At 30.2% G+C, this 25443-nt stretch overlaps 5 protein-coding genes across 5 annotated transcripts; 2 read left to right on the forward strand and 3 right to left on the reverse strand.

Annotated features, from left to right (window-relative positions):
- Positions 1-1768: 1768 nt before the first annotated feature.
- Positions 1769-8007, forward strand: Bma-herc-1 (conserved hypothetical protein,hypothetical protein; the record flags this gene model as incomplete). Its single annotated transcript, XM_043075829.1, has 19 exons — positions 1769-1969; positions 2201-2433; positions 2668-2738; positions 2810-2905; positions 3002-3103; positions 3318-3537; positions 3600-3789; positions 3952-4055; positions 4164-4335; positions 4517-4715; positions 4864-5111; positions 5249-5347; positions 5539-5697; positions 5991-6079; positions 6308-6526; positions 6674-6839; positions 7054-7233; positions 7441-7578; positions 7840-8007. The coding sequence occupies 19 exons, from the start codon at positions 1769-1771 to the stop codon at positions 8005-8007; spliced, it is 3054 nt and encodes a 1017-aa protein (XP_042931763.1).
- An 859-nt stretch (positions 8008-8866) lies between these two features.
- Bm8134 (Uncharacterized protein) lies at positions 8867-17017 on the reverse strand (the record flags this gene model as incomplete). The annotated part of the gene is made up of 26 exons (XM_043075830.1): positions 8867-8944; positions 9126-9232; positions 9309-9392; positions 9599-9685; positions 9905-9985; positions 10138-10213; positions 10690-10840; positions 10937-11087; positions 11275-11359; positions 11446-11514; positions 11645-11741; positions 11824-11914; positions 12076-12190; positions 12278-12413; positions 12779-12894; positions 12958-13066; positions 13432-13664; positions 13905-13997; positions 14473-14590; positions 14677-14777; positions 15195-15254; positions 15441-15576; positions 15895-16007; positions 16263-16424; positions 16598-16711; positions 16928-17017. 26 exons carry the CDS (start codon positions 17015-17017, stop codon positions 8867-8869), a joined length of 2853 nt encoding a protein of 950 aa, XP_042931764.1.
- A 1138-nt stretch (positions 17018-18155) lies between these two features.
- Bm6310 (CG30390-PA, putative) lies at positions 18156-20751 on the reverse strand (the record flags this gene model as incomplete). The annotated part of the gene is made up of 7 exons (XM_043075831.1): positions 18156-18320; positions 18548-18796; positions 18904-19136; positions 19544-19685; positions 20111-20212; positions 20402-20532; positions 20691-20751. The coding sequence occupies 7 exons, from the start codon at positions 20749-20751 to the stop codon at positions 18156-18158; spliced, it is 1083 nt and encodes a 360-aa protein (XP_042931765.1).
- A 1124-nt stretch (positions 20752-21875) lies between these two features.
- Bm8136 (uncharacterized protein) lies at positions 21876-22841 on the reverse strand (the record flags this gene model as incomplete). The annotated part of the gene is made up of 1 exon (XM_001895739.2): positions 21876-22841. One exon carries the CDS (start codon positions 22839-22841, stop codon positions 21876-21878), a length of 966 nt encoding a protein of 321 aa, XP_001895774.1.
- A 1508-nt stretch (positions 22842-24349) lies between these two features.
- On the forward strand, positions 24350-25410 carry Bm8137 (MGC81677 protein, putative; the record flags this gene model as incomplete). Its single annotated transcript, XM_043075832.1, has 3 exons — positions 24350-24442; positions 24818-25257; positions 25404-25410. 3 exons carry the CDS (start codon positions 24350-24352, stop codon positions 25408-25410), a joined length of 540 nt encoding a protein of 179 aa, XP_042931766.1.
- Between the last annotated feature and the right edge of the window lie 33 nt (positions 25411-25443).

Raw genomic sequence — 25443 nt, forward strand, 5'->3', positions numbered from 1 at the left:
TAGCAAACAAAGATTAAATTCCAGTTTATGAAGAATTTTTACCACAAAAATAATTTTTTGAAATGTGCATAACAGTTACAGGTCAAAGTTCATTGCTAGTTACCAAGGAATATTAGGATAATATTATCATCCAGAATAAAACAATTCTAAACAATATGTCAACTATATATGATATGTAAATAAAATTAAAAATTAAATTGCACGCGGAATAACACATAATACTATGAGATAGAAGGAGTGTCATAACTTTGCACAACAGTAAAGGTAAGTCAAAATTACCCGTGATTTGAGATAAAAGTTGAATTATGGCTAGAAATACAAAATCTGCTAACAAGTAATGTATTTAACTGATCAAAAAATCGAAAACAAGAAAATCTATGATGAAAAATTTTTGATTAATAATAGTAAAACTGGAAATTACTTCTAACTTTCTGATTCTAGTCAACAATATAAATGTGAAAGAATCTTTCGAATAATTTCGAGAACTGACAATCTGAATAATCGATTAGCAAATTAAAATGAAAGAATTAACCGATGAAGCATATAAGAATCATTTTGCAAAAATCAAATTTAGAGAATATGAAAGAAAAAAATGGCGGCATATTAGTCAAGAAAATTCAAATTTAATTGCCCAGATTTAACCTAACTTTTCTTTCTTGACCTTTGTCTCCAATAAATAACATAAATTCGTTGTAGTAAACAAATCCAGCAATGCTCAGATTACGTTTATACGGAAGTAACCTGTTAAATCATCCTAACCTGATGCAAACTTCCGGTATTTTAATTGTAATACCGCCCAATGTTATTCCAGTGTTTCCAACCTCGTAATGCATTCCGGAATACCCGGAAATAGACGGAACTGTAAGGACGCACCGTCGTTTACTTGATTGCTTTTCAAATTATTTACGTATTTGTATTATTAATTACTTTCTTGCAGTGAGACTTTATGGCGTTTCGAAATGACTTATTAATTTCTGATTATTTTAGAAATTTTAGAAATCATTTTTCCAGAAACATTATTTTTCTTTTTTCCTAATAGTTACAAAAATTTCTTTGCTAGAATTAGTGAAATGAAAGCAGGAATATGAAATAAGAAGTTATTGAATGAAATAGCATAAATGAAATTATGAGTATAACCAATGATTTGAAGCTGATATTACTACTAAAAATCAAAAATCACTGAAATTATTACTAAAAATGATTAATATTGCTACTGATATTACTATTAAAAATCATTAATTTAAAAAAGAAGAAATATGAATCATTGATGGAGATTAATGTTTTCGCATTTTCTGGATAGGAGATCACGAGTCTGGCAATAGAGCGTCTGGTGGTATTCTTTTATGTTCCATTTGTTTATTACGAATTAAACGATTACTGAATTAAAGTGGTGGATCGAACGAGTAAGTTAATTAATTTGATAACTTTTGATCCTTAAAACTTTTATTGAAAATTCATAATATATGGCTGAAGTGCTAATAGTAGCTGAATTGTCAAAATAACACACTAAATAATCGAATAAATAATGAGGCAGTATAAGAAATCTTGACCTGTATGAAACTGTAAACAAAAAAGTTATCTCTCAAAAAAAAAAAAAAAAATGCGAATCTAACTTACATTTGTTAGCTTTATTTACGCAAAGAGCAATCCAAATTTCACATTACTGTGAAAATTTGAAATATCTATGTCATATAGCATCTATCGAAGCCTTAGAACATAATGGAAATAAATAATTTTGTTTTTTTTTTTTTGCAGATTATTTGTTATTATGGCTCGCAGGCAGTTGTACGTTTTCGGATGTGCAGGTGACGGACAATTGGGTTTTCGTCCGGATTCTGTTGAAAGCGATTCTCAAATGATGATTGTTCCGCGGTTGGTATATGGTGCACCAACTGGACAAAATGGTGTTACTGTGAAATCTATCGCTAGTGGTGAAAGACATACGCTATTTTTGTCTGATGATGGAAAAGTATCTCATTTATGTCAACTTCTTTCATTTCAGATTGATTCGTTTTTGGTTTTTGTCAGAGATTATGAACTGTTTTGAATAGCACTTTCAGATTATTGTTTCTGACTGAATCCATTACAGTTGATTTTTTGGAATACTGTTTGCTTTAATTAATAGCAGATTTTATAAGATGAAGATGGTACTCTTCTCTCCTTTATCCTTATTATTTTTAAAACCATTGTAAATTTGTAGGTATGGTCTTGCGGTAGTAATTATAATGGTGAACTTGGTCGAGGAGGTGTCAGAGAAGGCTCATATACTATATATCCTGTACATATATCAAGTACCGTTAGCATCATCCAAATATCGGCTGGTCGAAGTCACAGTATGGCAGTATCAGACGATGGTCGGTTGTTCGCATGGGGTAGTAATAGTCATGGGCAACTTGCAATGTCTGGGGATATTCTTGCTTCTGATACTCCCAAGTATTTTTTTATCAGTTTTTTGCAAATTTTGTTTGCTGTTTATCTGTAGGTAGTTGAAAATACATAAATTCAACTGCGATCATTAATGAAGTCCATTTTTGGCATATAAGTTTAAGCGGCCAGTATGCAGACTACATTTGTAAGGAACAAAAATGTGCATTATTCACTGATTCGTTTTGTGTATAAAAAGTCTTAATATTTATCTTATTTCACAACCATTTACATATATTTCAGGCGTGTGCCATCATTGCCAGAAACAGTTCAGGTGGCTTGTGGAGCATCTCATACAGTATCATTAAATGGCGGTAAGTTCTGATTTTAGTCAAATTGAAACCTAATCAAATAGACTTGAACAAGTTGTTACTCAATTTTTCAGGTGGCCGAGTTTTTATTTGGGGCCAACAGTCCGATGGACGGATACGACATTCTCCTGCTGAAGTTGAAATATTCATTTCTATACCTATAGTTCAAAGTAAGTGAAATTATTGTGATTCAGATTATGTTCTCTTGTGAATATAATTAGTTTAATTATTTTTATTTAAATGCTAACACTAGTGATTTTATTTAGTTAGTGCTGGGAATTTGTTTACAATGGCTTTAACAGCAAGCGGAACATTATTTGCGTGGGGAAAGAATGAAGAAGGGCAACTTGGAGATTTTACAAACAAAGGCGTGTTTACCTGGATAATTAATGTTTAAAGAGAATGATGCAATGAATTCGTTGTACGGACTTTTTATGTATTGTAGATATGAAAACCTTCTGAAGTTTTCACTGCTTCTCATTAGATTAGTATCGATGTTGTCAAAATATATATAATATATGAAATTGTCTGGATCTTGTCACTAATTTGAAATATTGCTGGCACTAATTTTTATATTTTCAGATGTGGTTAATCCTTGTGCAGTACCAAATATTAATTCAGTTGTAGCTGTTGAATGTGGGGATAGTCATTCCATTGCACTCACTCATGAAGGACGCGTATTCTCATGTGGTAGCGATTCATTTGGACAATTAGGTTGCGGCCAGCCAAATAGGTCACAGAACTGTATGAGAGGCATTACCGAAATGCTTGGAAGTCACGTAACGAGAATTGCCTGCGGAAGGTTTATTTTGAATTTCATGACAGAAATTGATCTTTTCTTTGTCATATTCACCTGTTGTTTAGATGTCACACAATAGTTGTGGCAAATGGAAAGATGCATACGTTTGGATTGAATAGCAACGGGCAGCTGGGTCATGGAAACACACGAAATCAAATTACACCACGTGTGATTGATTCAGTTGAGAACGTGGCATCGGTATTTGCCGGTTGGGATCAAAGTTTCTGCTTACAGATTCATACAAAACATGCATATGTATGCAGTTGTTCATTTATTCTTCAAAAACTGTTGACAGATTTTCAGCTTTAAATTTTATTTGCAAAAATTTATGAACCTTAAATAGATAAGTAAAGAATGCAAAGCAACTGATAAGGAGTTGGCTGATAATGATAGCGATGAGAAATCATTTGTTTTCAGGATGTGCTTTCTGGACCAAGTAGCTATCTTCAAAAGCCGAAGTATTTGTCATTGCAGCGAATTCGTGACTTGTTCGCAGTTGGTGATAAATTAACTATTATTGGGTAATTTAGTAATTTAGATTTAGATCTACAAAATAATATTTGTGTTTTTTCTCAAGTCTCATAATTTTCAGATAATCTACTTTTCTGTGCTTACTAGAGTGTTTGCAGAGAATTGGAATCTGTATTTTCGTCTTTATCTTCAATAAATGCCTCATTTCTTTATGAAAATGAAAAAAAATATCGATGTAGTGCGTCAAATAGTTGTTTGGATTTGGATCATGTGGTTCAAGCATCCAGTATTATTTCGGAAAATACAGACGCAGATCAATATGCGGAGATAGTCTGTTTTTCTTCTCTTATCTGTATTTTTGATCTACAATTTAGTAATTAGTTTGATAGAACAAGGAATTTGCTAACAAGTAAGGAATTTGTTAATCTACAGCTCCTTCTCTTTTCATTCGCAAACACATTCTACCTTACATTGATTTATTATATTTTGTGGAGTATTTAAGAAATTTTAGATGCTAACAAGTTTGGATGCAGCAGGAATGTGGGAACTATCTTGGGAAAAAATAAGCTGTCTGGAATCTCTTCGAATTTATCTAATTTTGCCTTCACTATATTTGTTTTCTTCACCTTCTCATGCATCTGTTAAATCACTTCATTTGCCATTTGTTCGTTCAATTCAACTCCTTCGCGAAGCAAATCGGAAGGTGCTAGGTTTGTTATTAGATTTTATTTCTAGATAAACGATATACACGAGTATTTATTCATTTTTTTTTTCTCTTTCCTTAATTTGCTTTAGCTTCTTTTTTAGTTTCTAATAAAAAATCTAGTGTAATTCTTTGTTTGAGAAGCGTTTATTTAGAGAAGTGGTGGTCGTTATTTGAGCGACGACATTTCAATCGTTTAGTATCGGCGTTGGTTAAGGCTTTAGAACAGCTTGTGGAACATGAGCCGAATAATACTTCTAATGTTATTCCTTTTTGCTCGATTTTATCGCGATTAAATGCCATCAACAAATCCCAGAAGTTGATTGCTTACGATAAATTTTACTTGAATAATTTACAGAAAAAAGTTGATATGGCCAACGATCTTGCTGGATGGGAATTTAACGTTAGTTATTATTGACAGGTTCACATTTTTGTGGTGTAGGATGAACAAAGATCGTCGTGTCCTTTGAGTGACGTGTTTTTTTTTTTTTTTTTTCTTTTTGGTAAATATGAATTGGCACATAAAACCTATGTTTTCAGGCTCAGCATGATGTTTTCTATTGGTCAAATTATCCGTTCCTTTTAAATGCGGACTTAAAAACATATCTGTTGCAATTGGAGGCTCATATTCAAATGCAGGTATGTTTATTGTGTATGTTTAATGTTTTAAATAATGTTTATACAAAATATACAGACGCATTTTCTAGTGCAATAAAAACGAATAATTTTATTTGCAACTATTTTACGTACTGATATTTCATTTGTTCTTTTCAAAACTTACTTTTTTTTTCGATAGATCTTATTTGTTTGGATCAATGCTATGTTTTCAGATTTCCATGTCAACTTCTGGAATTATGATATTGCCTTTCAATATTTCGCTTCAACCGCATCCGTTCTTTGAGATATCTGTTCATCGGGATAATATTGTTGACGATGCAATGATTGCATTATTGTCATCAAAACATATGGATCTCAAAAAACCGTTGAAAGTATGCCTCAATCGATGTAATGAATTAATTTCGGACGATTTAAATTTAAATCAAATCCAGTGGTAATTTGTTATCATGAGGGGTCATGATTTTTGACAGCGAACTCCAATATCTTTCCGTTGTGCATCATTTTTTTTTTTTTTTTTGTCCATGCAAGTGTTTCTTATTAATTAAACCATCTGCTCATTTTATTGTGGTGGCAATAATACAGTTCTCAGCATCTGTAATGCTTCCTTATCACACTATGTTTGCGGCTTTTCAATATACAGCATGTCTTATGTGTTTCGTTATAGGTTTATTTTATCGGTGAAGAAGCTGATGATGCTGGTGGTGTAAAAAAAGAGTTCTTCATGTTGCTTTTTCAAGAATTACTTCAAGCAAAGTATGTTATGAAATACTAATTGCTAATTTTTTTAAATATTGTGGCATAATATGTTCTTGCGGGTAAAAAAAAAAAAGGAACGTCGAGATTTTATGTTATTTAAATTCTCTCAGCATCTTACTTTCATTATTTTTTCTGTTATGCTTTTTCTATCATTTGACTAAACATGACATTATTATATTGTCAGGCTTACAAATTTTAATTTATTATCATAGTAACTGCTTTTAGATATGGGATGTTCACAGAGAATGAAGAATCACATTTAATTTGGTTCTCAGGAGTAGAAACAGATCCATTAAGCTTTAAACTTGTTGGAATGCTATGCGCTTTGGCTATCTACAACAGTGTCCTCGTTGATTTTCCATTTCCTTTGGCTTTGTATAAAAAAATCTTGGATGTTCCATTAGAACTTGAAGATTTAAGTGAATTAAGTCCTGCAGAAGGAAGGTGATTTTTTTTTTTTTTTTGTTTTGTTCTCTGATTTAAAAGAACTGGAATGATATCATTTTCCTGATATAACTGTAATGTTTGTGAGCTATACTTTTAATCTTTGTAGCGTCATTTGCTAAATTTATGTCTACTATGGTATTTTAGATCGTTGAGGAGTCTTCTGGATTATGAAGATGACGATATTGAAGAAGTTTTTTGTTTAACATTCATGATTTCTGTATCCTTATTGGGTGATAGTAAGGATATCGAGCTGAAAACAAATGGTGCTGAAATACCAGTAAATCAAGCAAATAAACTTGAATTTGTCCAGGTTTCACCATCTTTTCTTTTTTCTCTTTTTTTTTTTATAGGTGTTGGCGCAAACTGTTAGAATATGCATAATTTATTTAAAATGAAAATAGTGAAAAAGTGAGAAAATAATCTAAATTAAAGAGAAATACAGAAGTCTAGCTTTATGTAAACATAACTGTAGTTTGAATGAATAAATTACTTTGTTGTATTATGTATAATTTGAAAAAGTTTAGCTTTATATAAAAAAACGCTTGGAAGAAGGTTGTTATGGTGAAATAGGTCGTCAAATGCGTTCATTTGCTGAAGGATTCGGAAGCGTGATGCATTCAAAAATCATGAATTTCTTTCAACCGCAAGAACTCATGGAGATGGTTGTTGGTAATGAAAATTATGATTGGAATTTATTTCGAAAAGTTCGGTTTTTCTTTTTTTTTTCCTTTCTCAGAATTCTGTAGAAAGACTATGAGCTAGTAATGATGAACTTCCCGAATTTATGACTATGCAGTTTTGAAGGACTCCATTTAAACTTAGTGTAAATTTTCCCAATCATATAAAACTAAAATGCAGTTTACATGGCAGTTTGTTGCTTATAAAAAGTATCGTTATAAACAATAGTTTAGAATGCAGAATATAAAGGAGTATATCACGCACGACACGAAGCAATTCTTTGTTTTTGGGAAGTTTTCTTTGAATTTAACATTGTTGAAAGGAAGAAATTTTTGCAATTTTTAATGGGAACCACAAGGATACCGATTCAGGTTTTTTTATATTTTGTTTAAAAGTAAATATAATTTAGAATTCAAAAATATAACTCTGTTTTCCATTGCTCTACAAAGATTTAATAGAAATATTTTGCAATTAGATTCAAAATTTTCGCCTCTGGCAAAAAGAGCAACAAAGTAAAATTAAAATGTTTTCAATAACATTTATTGGGAAAATATCATTTTACTGATTACATATTGTAAGGTCTAAATCCCTCATATTGTTTGGTTTGTACGGAAAATTTTTTTATTTTAAAGGGTATGTCAGCAGTACAGATACGGATACAGCCATGTGATGAGAAAGCACTACCAGTAGCGCATACATGTTTCAATTTGCTTGATTTGCCGAATATCACCGATCGACAAGAGATGCGACGTAGATTGCTTATATGTTTAGATCAGTGTCATGGTTTTAATCTGGTATAATCATACTTCATGTTGTTTCATTTATGATTCAAATGAATCAAAAATATTCGTATTGTATTTTCAGTGGGAATTAAATATTTGAAAATTTTCATTATGTGAATCAAAACTTAATAATTGTTGGTGTGTGTTAACTTCAATGTAAAAATAATGCGGAATCTTTGTGCATAAAAGAGAATTAAGTTGAACAAAACAGGATGAAGGATATAGAGACTATGACTCCATCAAACAACATGGAAACAAAATTAAGCATCAACATTAATAAAATGTGTATTGGCGTAAGTTAAACTTACGTTAAGAAATTATAAATGACAAGGAAAGTGCTACTCGATTCAATGTATTGTAACATTTTAAGATAAAGTAATTCGATTTAATCCTTAAAAGCAGAAGAAGCATTGACGTCAGTTGTGTGAAACAAGTATGTCGTAACTATGACATTAAGTCACGAATAGCCACTTAATATGTAAATAAGTTGGTAATGTGTCCTCATGAATTGTCTTTCCTGACCATCATAATGTTGTTTCTTTGCTGATTTACTAACATTTTAATGGTATTTCATTCAGTAAATAAATGAAACTAATCTCATTAACGAAAAAACTGAATTGACTTGGTTGTTAAAGAGGTACTATAGGTACTATATGAGCAAAACTATTAGTAAATGTAATTAGTAGCGCATATGTCTTATTTTTTGTTATTTCAAAATATTACTTAAGACTGTTTATACAACATCTTTCAATATAGTACAAGTAATGTGAGAATAAGCGCGCCTCTAGTGATTGACAGTTTAATCTCGCACTTTTTTAGCAAGACTATGATATCACTGTTATGTCTGTTTTTTTCTTTTTCCTGTCCAGAAATTCTATCACCAGTATTTCGGTATTGTTAACGCAAATGCGGCTTCAAACTCGAAATTAAAACATTCTGAGAACCGGTTTTTGATCTGAAAACATGACAAAATTAAAAAAAAAAAAGGAAAAAAAAAACTATATTTTGAAAAAAAGCTGTAGATTCGAATCGAATGAACCTCACTGGAATTAATTAATGAAAGCCATGATTTAATGTCTTCTAGATTTACCACGTTTTAATTCTGGAAAATTCGACAAGTTATGAAAACTATCAACCTTGGTTGTCGATGAATGCTTAAAAATACTCGTCTTTGAAAATTTTGACATTCGATTTTGCTTTCCATATCTTTGTTTTCGTGACGGAGTAGTAGTATCGGTTATTTCTGTAAAAATAGTTTATGTAATTTGAGGATGAATCAAGTATTACTAAATATTAAATATATGACATTAAAAGCTAACCATCATCACTTAAACTTATAATATTTGTATCATCAGACATCGATCTGGAAATGCTATTCGTTCCCGGTTGCAATGTTTGCTTTCCTATAAACATGCACATCCTTCTTTTTGTTTAATCGTATATTTCCAAAAGTAAATTTTTAATGAAGCAGAAAAATGATCTTATATTTATACTCAATCGTAACTATTATTAGATTACTTAGCACAGCATAGTAATGTGTACTTTAAAACAGTTATGTACTTTACTCAGTTCTACCCAATTTTTGTGGTTTGTACTTTCAAATTCCTACCTTCTGGGTATAAATTCATTTGGTCGAAATCATTAGCTAATTTATCATTGTATGTCCTCGTAATTACAATCTCTTCCTCATCCGTATCTGAAAAGTATTCGTTATACTAGCGCAGTAATATTTAAACCTGATTTATAAATGTTTTCCTTGCCGGTAATCGGGTGAAAAAAAAAAAAAACTAGCCTTATGTTTCGAAATATGATTATTGTTTGTTTTTGTTAGTATAGATTAAAGATACAATTTTTGAAGGTTTAAAATTTTTTTAGGAAAATTAAAGCTTAGAAAAGGACTTTTCTAGAACATTACCATCGGTTTGCTCCTCAGGATGCTCTATTGTAAGCGATTGTTTTCTTCGCTCTTTTGATCGTTTTTTTGGAGTACAATCACCTACAAACCATCTACAAATCATTTTAATTTGTTGTTCCAAATTATTAATATATTTATATATACTCAATTAATATTGTAAGCAAAAATAACGATGTGTGTTTGAAAGGAATTTCAAGAAGAAAACAATTAAAAGCATAAGTTAAAATAATTACATGATTTCTTCATTCTTCTTTTTACCGGTGTTCTTGATGTCTTCTCCACATCGATTTCTATGTCTCCCATATGTGTCTGAAATTGCTTTGCTCAAGATTTTCTGTTAAACTGAACAAAACTAAAAAGGCAATAAAACTTTACTAGAAAAAAAAAGAAAGAAATATTGGGTATATATATTAAAATATTCTGATAACAAGGTATATATGTCTCGTGAAAAAGTCATTCATGATTTCTGTATCCTTATTGGGTGATAATCTTTTGTATAAACTCGTAAAAAAGTACTACAAGTATAGATGACGCACGACAGAAAAGAAAGTAGATTGCCTCTGGTATATATTACTGCCTTACTAGTAACCGATAAATATTGAAATTTTACAAATTTACATAATTGCATATAAGGTAGCCACGCGAAAGCTATGATAAAAAGAGTTGCGGTGTAGGAATGACAACTTATAACTGAAAATAATTAGAAAAAAATGATTAAACATACCAATAAATATGGATATGAAATGTTTCATGAAATGTTTTATAAAAAAAAGAAAGAAACAAACCACTAAAAATTTGAAATCGGCACTTGCCACATCTTCACTAATACGACACATCTCAACTTCTACATTACGCGGCTCATCACCCAGCAATTCTACCTGAGCACAAGTTGTAAACTTTTCACAATTTTTGGCAATTTCATTGAGTTCATTCAATCTGTAAAAAAAAACGGAACATTTCCTCTTTTTAGAATGCAATATAAATAAAAAAAAAACAATCACAAAAAAAAAAAAAAAAAAAAAAAGAACTAACGTATTGGGCATTAAGCATTTCATTTCTAGCATTAGAAAAAAAGCGTAAACAACTTTTATATCTTCTCCAATCATCAAAGAGAGAATTTCAAGAAGATCACCGAAGGATTCGCTAAAATATGGCGACGCGTTTTGGTATATAATATCCACCGCTAGAATATTATTAGTTGAATCAATGAGTACACATCAATAGTTATACGCTGCTAAGTAGAGAAACACAAAATAAATAATGAAATAATTAACTTTTGATTATAATCATAGATAGTTTAAAAAAGTAATTCAATAAACACAAAAATGATAGTTTAAAAAAATGATTCAATAAGCACAAAAATGTTATACCAGGTGTATAAATCATTGGAATATAAATCGGTTCGCCAGAATTAAACTTGAGCAATCCAGGACAATATATTGGTCGTGGATATGACTTAAAAAAAGTTTCATAAATTTCAAAACATTACATTTTCAAACAACGATTTCTCAGGGCTTAATGCTGTAGTTTATTCAGCTTACCTCATAATGTTCCGAACATGGAAATAGTTGGCGCCATTTTGTTCGTACCTCATCGGAGCAACATAAACCCTGTAATAGTATTAGATTTTTTTTTTTTTTTTTTTGGAAATTAGAAAAGGATTTTTGGAAATTCTTTCACATATAGTAAGCTACTTTAAATATTGCAACAAATATAGAAAAAGATAAATATTAGTTATACCTCGCTTTTCAATACTTTCTTGTTTTTGGAGGCTATCACAACTTCATATTCCATTCGATGATTTTTGAACGATTTAAAAAACATTTCAGCATTATATCTGCAAAAAGTAAAAATTAGTCAGCTTACAAATTTAGATGATAATCATGCCTCAATTTCTGAAAACATATATGGATACCTACCGATCAATTTTTTCAAAATTATCTGTGGAAATACTTTTTTCCAGATCTTCATACCATTCAAGATAATGAGTTGCTTGATAACGAAGAGGTGCTAAAAATAATACATATAGCTTATATGTTGGTCAATCAATAGTTGCAATGACTGTGTAAATCAAATGAAAACGAAGTATTGTTGCTCAAATATATCCAAAAAAAAGTGATGATTTCAAAATATTATATTTAATATTAACATCAGTTACACAAATAACTTACTTAACAAAGCTTCTTTGTTGAGGCTTCGTAATGGCGTGAAATCGAAATCATCCTCAAAAGTACTGAGCAATGCATAATCACGTTTCTCCATAATAAAATTACTTGGTACGCATCCCTAAAACATTTTAAATTTTGAGAAAGCATAAAGAAAATAAACAAATCTACACTTTCAATATTTACTATTATACAATGAGAATTTTACCCTAAAATACAAATTTCGACCACCCGTTAAACGACCATTACCAATTTGCGAAACTTTTTCTCCTCGATAATTTTCACGAACGAATAACATGCGATGATTTTCAAATACAGAATCATATTTAGGAAGGGCAGTTGTCCTGAAAATTTCCGCTGTCTGGTATGATTTCGCTTAGTAACAACTGAATACTCTAATCAACATGGGTGTTTACTTAATATATTGGTTAATAAAATCTGATTCGGATATTTCATTCAGCAAGACAGCAGTGTAATTGAAGTATGGCGGGAAATAAATAAAAAAAAATAATCAATTAGCTGAAGTAAGCATCTTTATGAGAAGAGAAAGTATAAAATATACGTCCATCGATCGATCTCATTCAAAAATATTTTTATTGCTACAGATTTATTAATACTATGCCATTAATTATTTATTAATATTAAGCTGTTAAAGTGTTTCATTTTTACTTATTGATTATAGTCACCAAAATGAAGATGAAAATAATACCTTTTTTCTAAAACATCTTTCAAACGCCTATTACGCCATACATTCATACGCATTTTTAACTGCTGTATCCATAAACCGAAGTTAAATTGCTCTTCTTTGGTATTCATTGCATCGAACTACAAACAAAAAGAAAAACTTAATGATATCCTACTTCAGAAATAGTATACAAAGCGAAATACCTGTGTTTTCATATTGAATTCCATATCATCATTGAGGCCAAACATCAGTTTCAGCGCAAAAAGTATTATTGCGATTGCCTTGACATCGATGGATGGCATTATGGAATACCTATATTATAATCAAAAAGTAATAAACCAGGAAAATAACTTCATCAGCTTATAAAACAAAAACTGATTAAAAATGCATTTAAAAGTATTAACTCGTGAAATAAAAGAAAAACTGCTCGAATTTTATAAAAGTAAAAAAATTTGAGAATGAATGTTTCTCAATTGCAAATTCCTAGATTATGATAACTGTACTGAAATATGCTATAAAAAGAATCGAGAAATTCTCTGCCTAACATTATTAGCTTCTCATCATTTCATGAAAGAAATTTAGTGAATGAGTATTTTGAAGCTCGAAGTGAAATGCATCAAACAGATGATAGTTTAACAAGAAATAGAGAATTTTAATTTGAATATTATTTTGCTTACTGTCGACCACAACCTTCTTCCAACTGATAAGTGCTCTGTTCAAGTGCAAAAGTGATATTATCACAGAATGGATTATTTGTTTTTTCCAGTAACGCTTCGGAATCAACATTGCTAAATCGATGAGTAAACAGTGTATCGAAAACAACATTTGGAGAGGAAATAACGAAAATTGTATGCAACTGCTGCATGAAATCAATCGGCAAATTAAGGTTATAACTAAGGCGAGCCAAAACCTGCAATAGACTTATTTTTAAGCATGTGGAATTTCCATATATTTAAAAGGGTGTTGTTTTTTTTTTTTTTTATTATTGTAAGCACTAATTAACTAACAAAAATCTAACGTACAGAAAACGATTGAGGCATACAAATCGATGGAAAATAAAGGAATGATAATGAACAAAGATTTTTAAAATGTAGTAAGAAAGAATTTCAGACAAATAAGAATTCTAAATGAAACATGCTGAAAAATTTACCCGATCGAAAGAGCAAGAAACTGGCTGCACCGGAATATTTGTTAGTTGAGCAACAACCATAATCGTTCGCATGTATTCGTACAGTGGCATCGTCTGAAATTGTTGAATGAGATAAAAATTTATAGTTTTTAGAAAAAAAAAAAACGAATGTATATCTTTCATTTCTCATGAACTGCCTTTTAACCATATACAAAAGAAGAGATTGATTTGTAAGAAAATTAAATTTTCTAAGTTTCTACACATCTATGTCAATGCATATTTCAGTTCTATTACTGGATAAACAAAGCACTATATGAGAACGAAAAAAAAAAAGAAAAATGTTCATTTTCATAATGTTCTGGTATCATCTATACCACTTAAAATGATTTGATCATATTCAGACTTTTTTCTTGGGTGCAAATCTCATACAAAAACTTTCACTTGTGTATTGGCTTTTGATTAAATTCAATGGCTTTAAAAATTTTGCGATAATTTCTGCATAAGTCGACGAAAAAAGCCTGTAGTAATAAACGTACAATAAAAATATATAATTTTCTTTTTCTGCAATAAAAAAAAAAAAAAGCAAAACCGGTGTTCTCGGACAAAACGAAAGTCCTCTCGCACCAGAAATATCATTTCCTTTCCCACCAACAAGTAAAGCTGCAGACTGAAAAGATGATATTGGAAATCGGCCTTCACGAAACCATCTGTAAAATATTTGCAATTTCTATTCAAGTACGAAATAATTGAATCCATAATCATGAATTTCTAGAATAACAGATATTGAAAATACCGTGTAACATCAGATAATAATATCCAATTTGCACCAGACAGTAAACATCCCATATAAAGGATAACCATAATAATCTCAGTATTCATTGGAATGCGCAGAAGCTGTAGAAATAAAAATGATTAGTATAGATGAGATCATGAAATCTGACTATGATGCTTACAATTAAAAGTAAAATGACCAGATTCATTATGGCTCATAGGTTCTAGAAAGAAATTAAATATAATAAATCATACGAGTCTCAGACAAGCTAATGACATTTGCCAATTGAAAAATCTTAAAAAAAAAAGAAACGTTTCCTGTTTTAATCCAACTAATAATTTAGCTAATAACTCAATTTTGTCTTGAACATCTTTATTCCATCGAAGATATACATTCCAAAATGTTAACAATCTCCAATCATTGTTTTCACGGTACTTCTTGTCTTTTTATGTGTTCAAAATCACATCAAAAATAAATTAATATGTGTTTGGAAAAGTTAACAATCTTTTGAAATTACAAAAAACCACAGTAAAACTTACCGTAGAAAGTGCATCCTTTGAAAGTTTCGTTCGCTTTTCTATTACAGCTTTTACGTCATTCTTAAAAATATTTGAGAAAATAAAATCGAATGCATAACAATTTCACTTGTAGCTCATGTGCCATTTTTGTATGCAGTGAGCTCAAACAAACTGAAGTGCTAGATTTTAGCCAAAGTTGATTAGCAAGGACTGATATGAATTAAATTTGGATACTAAATTGTAACTGAGTGCATTAAGAAAACATACGACATCGAGATCGGTGACATCCAGATCTGCTTCTGTATTTGGATTTGATAATAATGACAAAACATTATTGCCACGCCTCAATTGTGCTTCTTTTTGTGCTTTAACTTTCAGCTCTTTTGCTTTTTTTTGTGCTTCACTGCAATAAAATAATTCAATTAGAAATTTACGTAAAATTATATAACATCGAGTCAAATCGAAATTACAACTCTCTTTCTCTCTCTCGCAACAAATAATACTGATTGTACAGATACGTTTCCTGCATACTATATCATAATCCAGTCGTAGAACAATTATTGAAAATAGTGCAAAAAGATGTCATATCAAGTATCAACTTCGATAAAATCCAAAGATTGTTTGAGATTTGTTTGTATCTAATAGTTCGAAGTATCACATTAAACTTCTGAGACATTTTAAAACCAATTAACTGCTTATTTCAAATTATGTTAAAACTTACTATTCTTCGTTCTTAATTAATGGACAATATGGGTTTGCTTCATCCAACTCTTCTTTGCAGAATGCTATTCGAAAGTGCTGAAGATAATGCTGCACGATACTGAGTATATGCGACTAAAACATTGGGAATTATAAAGTGACATAATTAATGACAAATAGAACAATATTTTTCAAAATTTCAAATAAAATAAATACCTCACTCATTAGATCGGTTCAATTCAAAATACAAAAAGTAATCCATAACACTGAACATCAAATTGTTTGTAATTTTTTACCTTTTCTTTTGTAGCAATTCCATACAAATTTATTACATAAATTATAAACTTTCTTTAATAGGTTTAAGATGTAAAACATCATAAAACAACAAACCTTGACACATTCCGGTACACTAAAATCACGAATTAGTATGGCTGAGAAATGCGAAAGTAATTTCGTAAATGTTGCTAGCCGTAGACCAGCATGTCCAAGATATATCGGAAAATCTTGTTTCAAGGCTGGTAAACGATGATCTTCATCAATTGTCTCTTTTTCCTAAACCACGATTCAGAAATTTACAGCTAGTATCTTCAATTATATTTCATAGCAATAATTATCTCGCTCATCATTTGCAAAACTTTTGATTTACTTCACAGTAATACACTGAATGTCATGACAAACTTTGGACAGCTTTGTCATAAAAACAAAGAAGTGATCTCAAAAGTCACCTTAGCAGGTTTTTGTTCACTTTTGCCTGTCTTAGTCTTCTTTTGATAAATCTTAGTTGCTAATTTTGATGTCAGAATTGCGCCCTCATCATCATGATCAAATTCACGAAGAACCTACAACAAATATAATTATTGTACTTTTTCATCACACTATTATTATCATAACAAAAAGTAGTCAGAATATATTTAAGATCAAAAAATTCTCACAAGAAATTCTATCCAAACAAATTATCTTCTTTGATTTTTCAATTGCATATTGTTGCCAGAACTTTCCATCTCTAACTCTTTGATTTTCACGACTATAATAAATAAATTTAAAATATTCCAAACCTGTGACTGTGTGTTACACACCGCACAGTAGAAAAAACCATCTACAGGAGTGAAATCTGTTGAACCACAATTATTACAATATCCTGGCATTCATATATACTTCTTCTATTTCATGTCATCGATGTTTCCTTTTCTTTCACATATGAATCGCATTTTAAAATGACCAAATCTTCTGATATTCTGAACAAAAATAAAAAAAAAAAAAGAAGATACGCATAAAGCAATTAAATTTTGTGATCGAAGTAAAAAGTAATAAATTAAAGTAAAAAGTAAAAGAAGATCTCATAAACCAATTAAATTTTTTGATCGAAGTAAAAAGTAATAAATTCTGCCATATAATTATTCCACATATATATCCCAAATAATCGCAGGGATAAGGTTAGTTTCATGTGCCAAAAAATTGCAGCGAATATGACTTTATAATACTTTATCAAACTACAATACTAGAAGTGACACAATCATGATTGACTGACATTAACTGCATGAATAAATAATATCAGCAGTGATTTGTTTACATCAACAATCGAAATAAATAATATAAATAAGTAGCACATAAAATAATAATGCATTATTAATAAAAACGTGATATAGGAATACAATACAGGAAAATCTATATTACACTATCAGTAATAATGCAATATAGAACACATTTAACATAAGAAAACTTCGACTTCAACTTCTCACATATTCGTAAACGCTGCACCGTCTTGTCCTTAACTCATTTAATTTTTTTACAAATTTAAATTGATTTGCTGAAAATATAGCAATAGGATTGGGTTTTCAAAGTGTTGGTTGAATCCATTAATATTCAAACTTGATTGTTTAAATGCACCGCTATTACACCATAAATATGAATTCTTATAAATTTAAAATTTGAAAAAATAATCTTTGTTAAAAATTCTCTTAATACATTTAATCTTGAATACGATAATAGCTGTAACAGGATTTGGAGAATAGAAGAAAATGAATAAAGGTCAAGAAAACATCCCAATAATGGAATTTACAGCAAGAGAAGGATCGATACTCTTGTCTTAAAAATTACAAATTCTGAGTTGCTGCTAGAATCTTGCGAATACTACAGCACATTCACTTGCACCTATCTCTAGTAATACAATTATACTTAAGGCCGTCGAAAGCGTTATGTAATCATCAACACAACGGTTTGACCGTTGACAATATCCTGAATTCATTAGTATGAAGTACTTGATGGATTCATTATTTAATTTATTCATTTCTTTATAGCACGACGTTTATATACTTTCGGCACTTTATGAGTGAGAACATAACGTTGGGGAACTGGAAGAGGCGGTGAATAACCTTGCGGGAAAGCTGAATCCTCGAATGCCACTAAATAATCATCAGCTGCTGTAACTGGTACCTGATCGATTACTCCCTGAATAAGAAACACTATCTTATGAGATATAGATTTTCGTTTTTCCCTGTTTGATAATTTATTCAGACACAATATATGCTATTTAAAGAAAACTAATAAAATAGACAAAATTCCGAATATTAGCTATTATCATACTGCTTTTGTCTTCTGCATAATAAATTAACATCTAGCATAATTTAAATCTCTTTCAATGAATCTTTTCACAGTTCTAATACTTTAGTACTTACCTTATAAAAGCATGTTGTTTGAGGATAAAGAGCAAGAACGATAGCACCTACAGGAAACAGTGCATGACTGTCACGTAAAGGATCTGCACGCCATCTCGGTAACGGAATCATACGACTTCTTCGAACAATATATTTGGCTTTTTGTTCATCATCGACATCTTTAACTTCATATTTCGAGGATGCAAAAACACTGGTCACCTCAGCAAGCATCCATATTCCATCAATGAATGCCGCTACTTCCATACCAACCTAAAACTTTGCATACCATTAAACAGTCACTTAAAATAAATTTTAAAAAAAGTTGGATTAAAATCTTTTCACTGAAATTGAATTATGATCTGCAAAATCTTTGAAACCTTCAAAGACATCGATACAAATGCTGGAATGGCACCAACTAATGCCGGTGGATGAGTATCTGGTGGTCCAATCCAGAGCGGAGCAGTGCGCGCACTCTGCGATAACATTTGCATCAACTCACCACGACCTACTAAGTTACTGCGTTGTAACTCATATTTTCTTTTGCGTAACTTTTCGATATCTTCCAAAAGGTTCCTGACGCAAGTAGCTTCTACCTCGCAGGCTTTTTTAGCTGAAAAAAATTTTATAAATCAACATTTCAATTAACAAATAAACTAAAAAAGTAGCGAAAATAAAATTCCAAAAAGAAGTTTCAAACAAATATATATATGAGAGGAAATGAGTTAACAATACATTTATGTCTCTAATCTAGTACGAGAAAATCCAAAAAGTGGAAAACTTCAAAACAACTGAAAAATCCAATGTAATAAAATTTTTTGTAACTATTATTCAATCAATATGAAGAAATGGCAGAAAAAAAACTTAGCCCTTTCTCATGCCTCTACTGATTAAAATTACCCATGGAAAACACTTAAGAAACGTAAAATTCAAACTATGGAAAATAATTCTCTAAAATCACTAACACGCCATGCATTTAACAGATATACCCACAAATTATAGATGAAACAAAAGAAATACCGTTTTCGTACAGATTTAATACTCGGCTTCGGAGAGCACCACTCAATTTGCATCCAATACTGAGCTTATTCTTATCAACTAATTCCTGTAGGGTAGACAATGATTCATTAACTTTCTTCTTCAGCGGAATTACTGACTTCATCTGTAAGATATTATAAGCAGTTAAAACAAAACAATGGTTGTTTCTTTCTAAAAATATGATAGACTGAAAAAGATCCTAAGTAGATTGTTGCCTGGATAAAACTAGTAATCTATTCTTGAAATATTAGGCCCAAATAATCTATTCCATTAACAGAATTACCACAACTACTTCTGACAACTTGTTGCAGCTGTCAATCTCGGTAATGGAAAAAAACAAACACAGGTTTTCTGGAAAAGATGTTCAAACACTTTCTTCATTTAACCAACAGAAATAGAAATATGAACACTTGGTAGTGCTTTCTTCGCTTGCTTTAAAAATCCACAAACAAATTTTGTTCAGTGTTATTTACTGTTATCATTTTCAATCAAATAGGTTGGATCTCAAAAAAAAAAAAGAACATTTTGCACAGAAGAATAATTTAGTACCTTTTTCTGGATATCCTGTAGTGCAATTTGCAACTTTTCTTCATCTTTATCCAGCTCACTATTACGTCGTCGCTTACTTCGACGCATTCTTTCACTCAATTGCTTTCTTTTTTAGATCCCTAAAATTTGAATGGAATTTGAAGTATTGGAGTAACTAAGTTGAAAAATATAATAATCACTGTTTAACATATCTGTCCGCTTATATTCTAACATTCACTTAATATAATGACACTAAGGCACGCACTAAGGGCAATAGATTTAATCTGAATGAAATAAAAAAAAAAAAGAAACCTTTCCGGAATAACGAATTATAGCGTCAATGAGACTTCGATATGAAACACCTTTCTGCAGCAATTCCACGCAAACCAATAACTGAGATGGTGTTAGAGGAACACGAAGAAAAACGGCTAAACTTTCAATCACTAAAAATTGTCAATCAATCTACCTTATGAAAAGATTACTGCTAAGATTTTTACTTTCTTAGAACAAGTTCCATTAATAGAAATAAGCATGAAAACAAAAATATAAATGCACCATATACTAATTAAATTTTATCAAAATTTACCAATGAATAACTTACACTCAGTAGTTTCCTTCGATAACTGAATATTCTCTTTTAAGCCAGATTGCTGGAAACTCATGAGAACCAACCCTTGAAAAAAAAGAAGTCTTTCATTCGAAAGAAAAAGAGTATAATATTTCGTGTAAATAGAAAATATCGCCCAAGAGTCTTTTGTAAATTATTAACATTCCAAAATGATAGAACATAAAATCCTTGCTACAGAGGTCAGAGATCCTTTAAATTCAAATAAGCAAACTCCACAGCTTTATAATTAACTGATTAACCATCTTTTTTATCTTTTCAAATGCTTACAGCACAATTTAAGCAATATCCGTATTTTGTAAAAGTATATAAAAGTATTCGTATAAAATTTATTCATAAGTAGTCAACTTTCTTTCACTCAATTTATTCTAGTATTTTAACAATTTCTAGTAGAAGTAGCAAATGATATTATCTGACTGAACAGATATTTCGTACGATAGCATGAACCAGTATTGCTTAAACTCAAATAAAATGTACAAATTTATTCAAATTTATACTAGGAAAAAATAATTTCCAAACCATTTAAAAGTGTCATGTAAAAACAAACAAATTAAATACACTCTACATTCACTTCAAATTTCCTTCCCTTCTTCTCTTAAGCACTTCCTGCTCTGTTCCACATAACACGACATCAGTATTTTGAAAAAAAAAAAAATCACCATAAAAATGAAAAACACAAACTTTTGAAAATTTTTAATTTTTGCATTCCAACTATAAGTTAGATAATTTGTGTTTAGGTAATGTAATAATAGATTTTTCGGAAATGGCGATAACAGATTTGGATCACCTCAAGACGAAAACTCTCACATTTTAATTCGCCAAAGTAATTTGATATCTAATGCATGGATCAAAAGTAATGAATTTAGATTAACAAGAAATGACAGGGTTGAATGAATTAGTTTAGCAATAAAATTTTGGGAAATTTTCATCCTGAAAAGAACAATAAAATTAAGGCAATGTACAGAAGATAATCAACTATACAATTAATATAAACAAATCTAATGAATGTTTGCTTCTTTAGAAATGTTTAACAATTGAAGTAGCACATCTCACTCGTGAAAACCTCTTAATAGTTAAAAAATAAAATAAATAAAATAAACATAATGACTCTAAGTTTATTTATGACTCTCTCTCTCTCTCTCATCAAATGACATATTCTATTTACAGACAAACTGCTTGATGATCGATATTATAAAATACAACATCAGCATGTTGAACAACAGCTATTAACAACTTCCCATCAACAATCTTCAAACTTAACCAATGCAAATCAGAAACGGATGGAAATGGAAAACGAAAATTTACAATTAATAGTCGATATAATGGTTTAGGTGAAAGATTACGACAAAATGTACCATCACCCGCATATATATCATAGTCAATAGGTAAATGAATGAAATCTGAGACATCTGCTGAAGGATTCAATTTCAATATCTTTGCTCGCTCCTTACGATAATCTGACCAAGTTGGGACACGATTAGAGAATTGATCAAATCTTGGCCAGTAACGAGGTCTTAGAATTTCTCTGAAATTTCTTTGGCTCTCATCATATTTATTCCAATTAATTTGTTCGATGTTTGCAGTAGGAAAATCTTCACATACACCAAATACTTCCATTAATTTTGGATTACGACGAAAATTAGTCATTGTTAGTTTCATCGACTTCATAGTGGGAAACTGATCAAGAAGATTGACAGGAAAGAGAAATTTTGGCTTAAGCTCCCATTGCTCATCATTTTCATCGTCTATCGACGTTCCAAAAGCCTTGTACGGTATCACAACATAGCCAGCACGTTTTAAATATGAATAAACAAAAAATTTTTCTGGTGTAATTAGAAATGTTTGCAGTAATCGATAGCATTCCTGTACAGATAATTGCATTCCATGATGAAGAACAACAGCTAAGCCAACTTCGACCATCCAAACTACTTCCTCTACGAAAAAGTAATGACCATCTCTCCGTCTGATGCCCATCTTCATTTCACAAGCATTTCGCAATTGAAGTGCTTTAAAAACTTTATCCTCAGCATTATACTCAATCAATGTTAACCTCTGACTGCTTCGCGCATTGTCTGATACATACTTGAAATGGGAATTCACCGTACCACATCTTGTTTTACATTCCATTAGTATTCACTACAATAGAAAATTTAAATCTTCAACATTCTCTAATATAATTGAACTTTTGAAACTTAGCATATTTCAGTTGACGAAAAAAAAAAAAAAAAAAATTGCTGATCAATAGAGAGCACTCAAAAAGTACACTGCCCTTCATTAATCAAATTCCAGCTACCATTAATGAATTCGATTTAACTAACAGAAATATTCAATACTCAGTATTATTATATAGTAAACAAAATAACTTATTAATTGTTCAATATTCCAATTAAACTGATAATACTAGCAAAATCCAATATATATGCATTTCAAAAATCCAGAAACTTCAAAAATTTTATCCCAGACATTTGCTGCCATAAAATTTAATCCGTGAAAAATGAAATAACAAAGGTAATCCTATAAACACCCATCTCAGCTCTATCTCAGATACATCACGCCGTGAAGTCAGCCAATCCAAGGCACATTCCGTCGCATCAGTCACCTATTTTAATCTATTCCTGACTTAGCTATCGATAAGATATGTTCTAATATGCTTTAAAAATCTAAATCAAATTTTGAAAAAACGTAAATCTGCTGAAATAAGCTGACCAAAAATTTCAAATTATCAATGTCATTTGAAATTTCTCAACAATAATATAATTAATTCACTGAAATAACCCTTAAAACAAGGAGATCATATAGTGATATGTTGTAAACATATTATTCTAAAATAGTTTCAGGATAAGAAATTGAAGTATCTATTTTTTCCATTTTCCACCTACATACGCATCACGTTCACTCAATGCTACAATTATTAGCCATTATTTTTTTTAGAAAATAATAATTACACCTTATCTTGCTGTTTTTCGCTTTCGTCACAAGAAAAAAAAGAAAAAAAAAATCAGTTATCAATCACTAAGATAACTAACATTTAAAAGCATAAAACTGCCTTAAATATTTCTAAACCTTTACAATCTAAATATCAAAAAGATCACAAAAATTCCAAATTCTGCTATCCGAACTACTAAATTATGCTCTCGACTAATCAAAAATTATTCTAAGAATTTCGAATTTGGCAGCAACCAACCAATTTGTGCACCCTGACCTTTTTTTTTTTTTTTTTTTTTTTTGGATTTCTAATTCTGAAACGGTCTGAAAATGAATCATCCAGATGGAATATTATGAAAAAACCAGGTTTCAATAAGCCAAAAACATCAAAAATCATACTTGCATTGTACATTCATTCTATCGTACATTTACAAGTGTTATTCACATAATTCTAACGTGTAACACGTGTTACTATAATTTCTGTTAAATTTAATCAGCTATCACAATGATATGACAAAATATTGCTATTTTATATTTTATGCAAATTAGCTTTTATGCAAAATATTACTTCAAAACGATGTTCATTTATAAGTGAAATAATAACTTGGAAATTTATTTTTACCAAATGTTAGCTAACTGATTATTACTTTTAACGACTAATTCTTCCTTCTTTTTCTCGAGCCTATACGAAAAGTGTAGAGAATTATAACATGACGGATAGTGATGTTTATTATATCGGAAATTTAATTCTTAATGGTGCTGGCGATGGACAATCACCACAAGCTTTAAACTTAATACCATTGGTAATAATATAATAAAAGTAATCCAAAGCAAATGATAATAATATAACTGAATTCCTTGATAAGAAAGAATAAAAATTGAAATTACGGAGAATTTGTAAAATTGAATCTTATTGATTTAATTAACTTTTTTTTTTTTTTTTTGTTAATCATTTTTATTGTTCATTTTTGATTACTAACATATTCAATTTCCTCTCTCTCTCTCTCTTTTACTTTTTTTTTTGCTTCTCTCCTCTTTCTCTCTCATATAAAAACGATAAATTGTTTTGAATTATTGTTTGTTTCAGTTAAATTAAAAATGTTGCCTTTTCAAACTTTAATTTTAGATTTAATTTTAGATCATTTTTTTTTCTTTTTTTTTTTTTTTTTTTGTTTTAGCATCGACGAATCATAACACCTAATTATGCGCGTATGCAAATTAGACGACTTCAAATTGTGCGAAATTTTGTTGCTCAGCAAATTGAACCAATTCCAGAAAATATAATTGCACAAAGATTAATACAATTAGACAGAAATGAAAATGATGAATCTGATGATCATTCTCGAAGTAGTCAAGAACGTCGTAATCGAGATGCGCTACAGTTACGTGGTCGTGGCAGAGGTTTGAGAAGAAGAGCAGCTAGTGCTATTAGAAGAAATTCCAGAAGAAGAACAGCTAGTGCTATGAGAAGAACATCCACTGAAACATTCAGAAGAAGAATCAGAAGAAGAAGATCAATGACAAGACCTAGAATTAGATCACTGTCACCACCAAATTCATCCATTTTACAAACTGCAATTGAAGTATCGCAAAATCGTAGCATGCATGAAAATTTGAGGTTATTGTCCATGTAAATTTTAAATTTAAATTTTAAATATAAAGTAATTATTTATATGTAAGTGAAAATTTAACTGAATATGTGATATTATTCATTAAAATTTAGGATAAAGTTTAAAATCTAAACTAAAACTTTTTCTTTTTCAGAAGATGAAAATGATGATTTTTAATCTCAACAAAAAAAAAA

Source organism: Brugia malayi (assembly GCF_000002995.4).
Source record: "Brugia malayi strain FR3 genome assembly, contig: Bm_v4_ChrX_scaffold_001, whole genome shotgun sequence".
Classification (NCBI taxonomy): domain Eukaryota; kingdom Metazoa; phylum Nematoda; class Chromadorea; order Rhabditida; family Onchocercidae; genus Brugia; species Brugia malayi.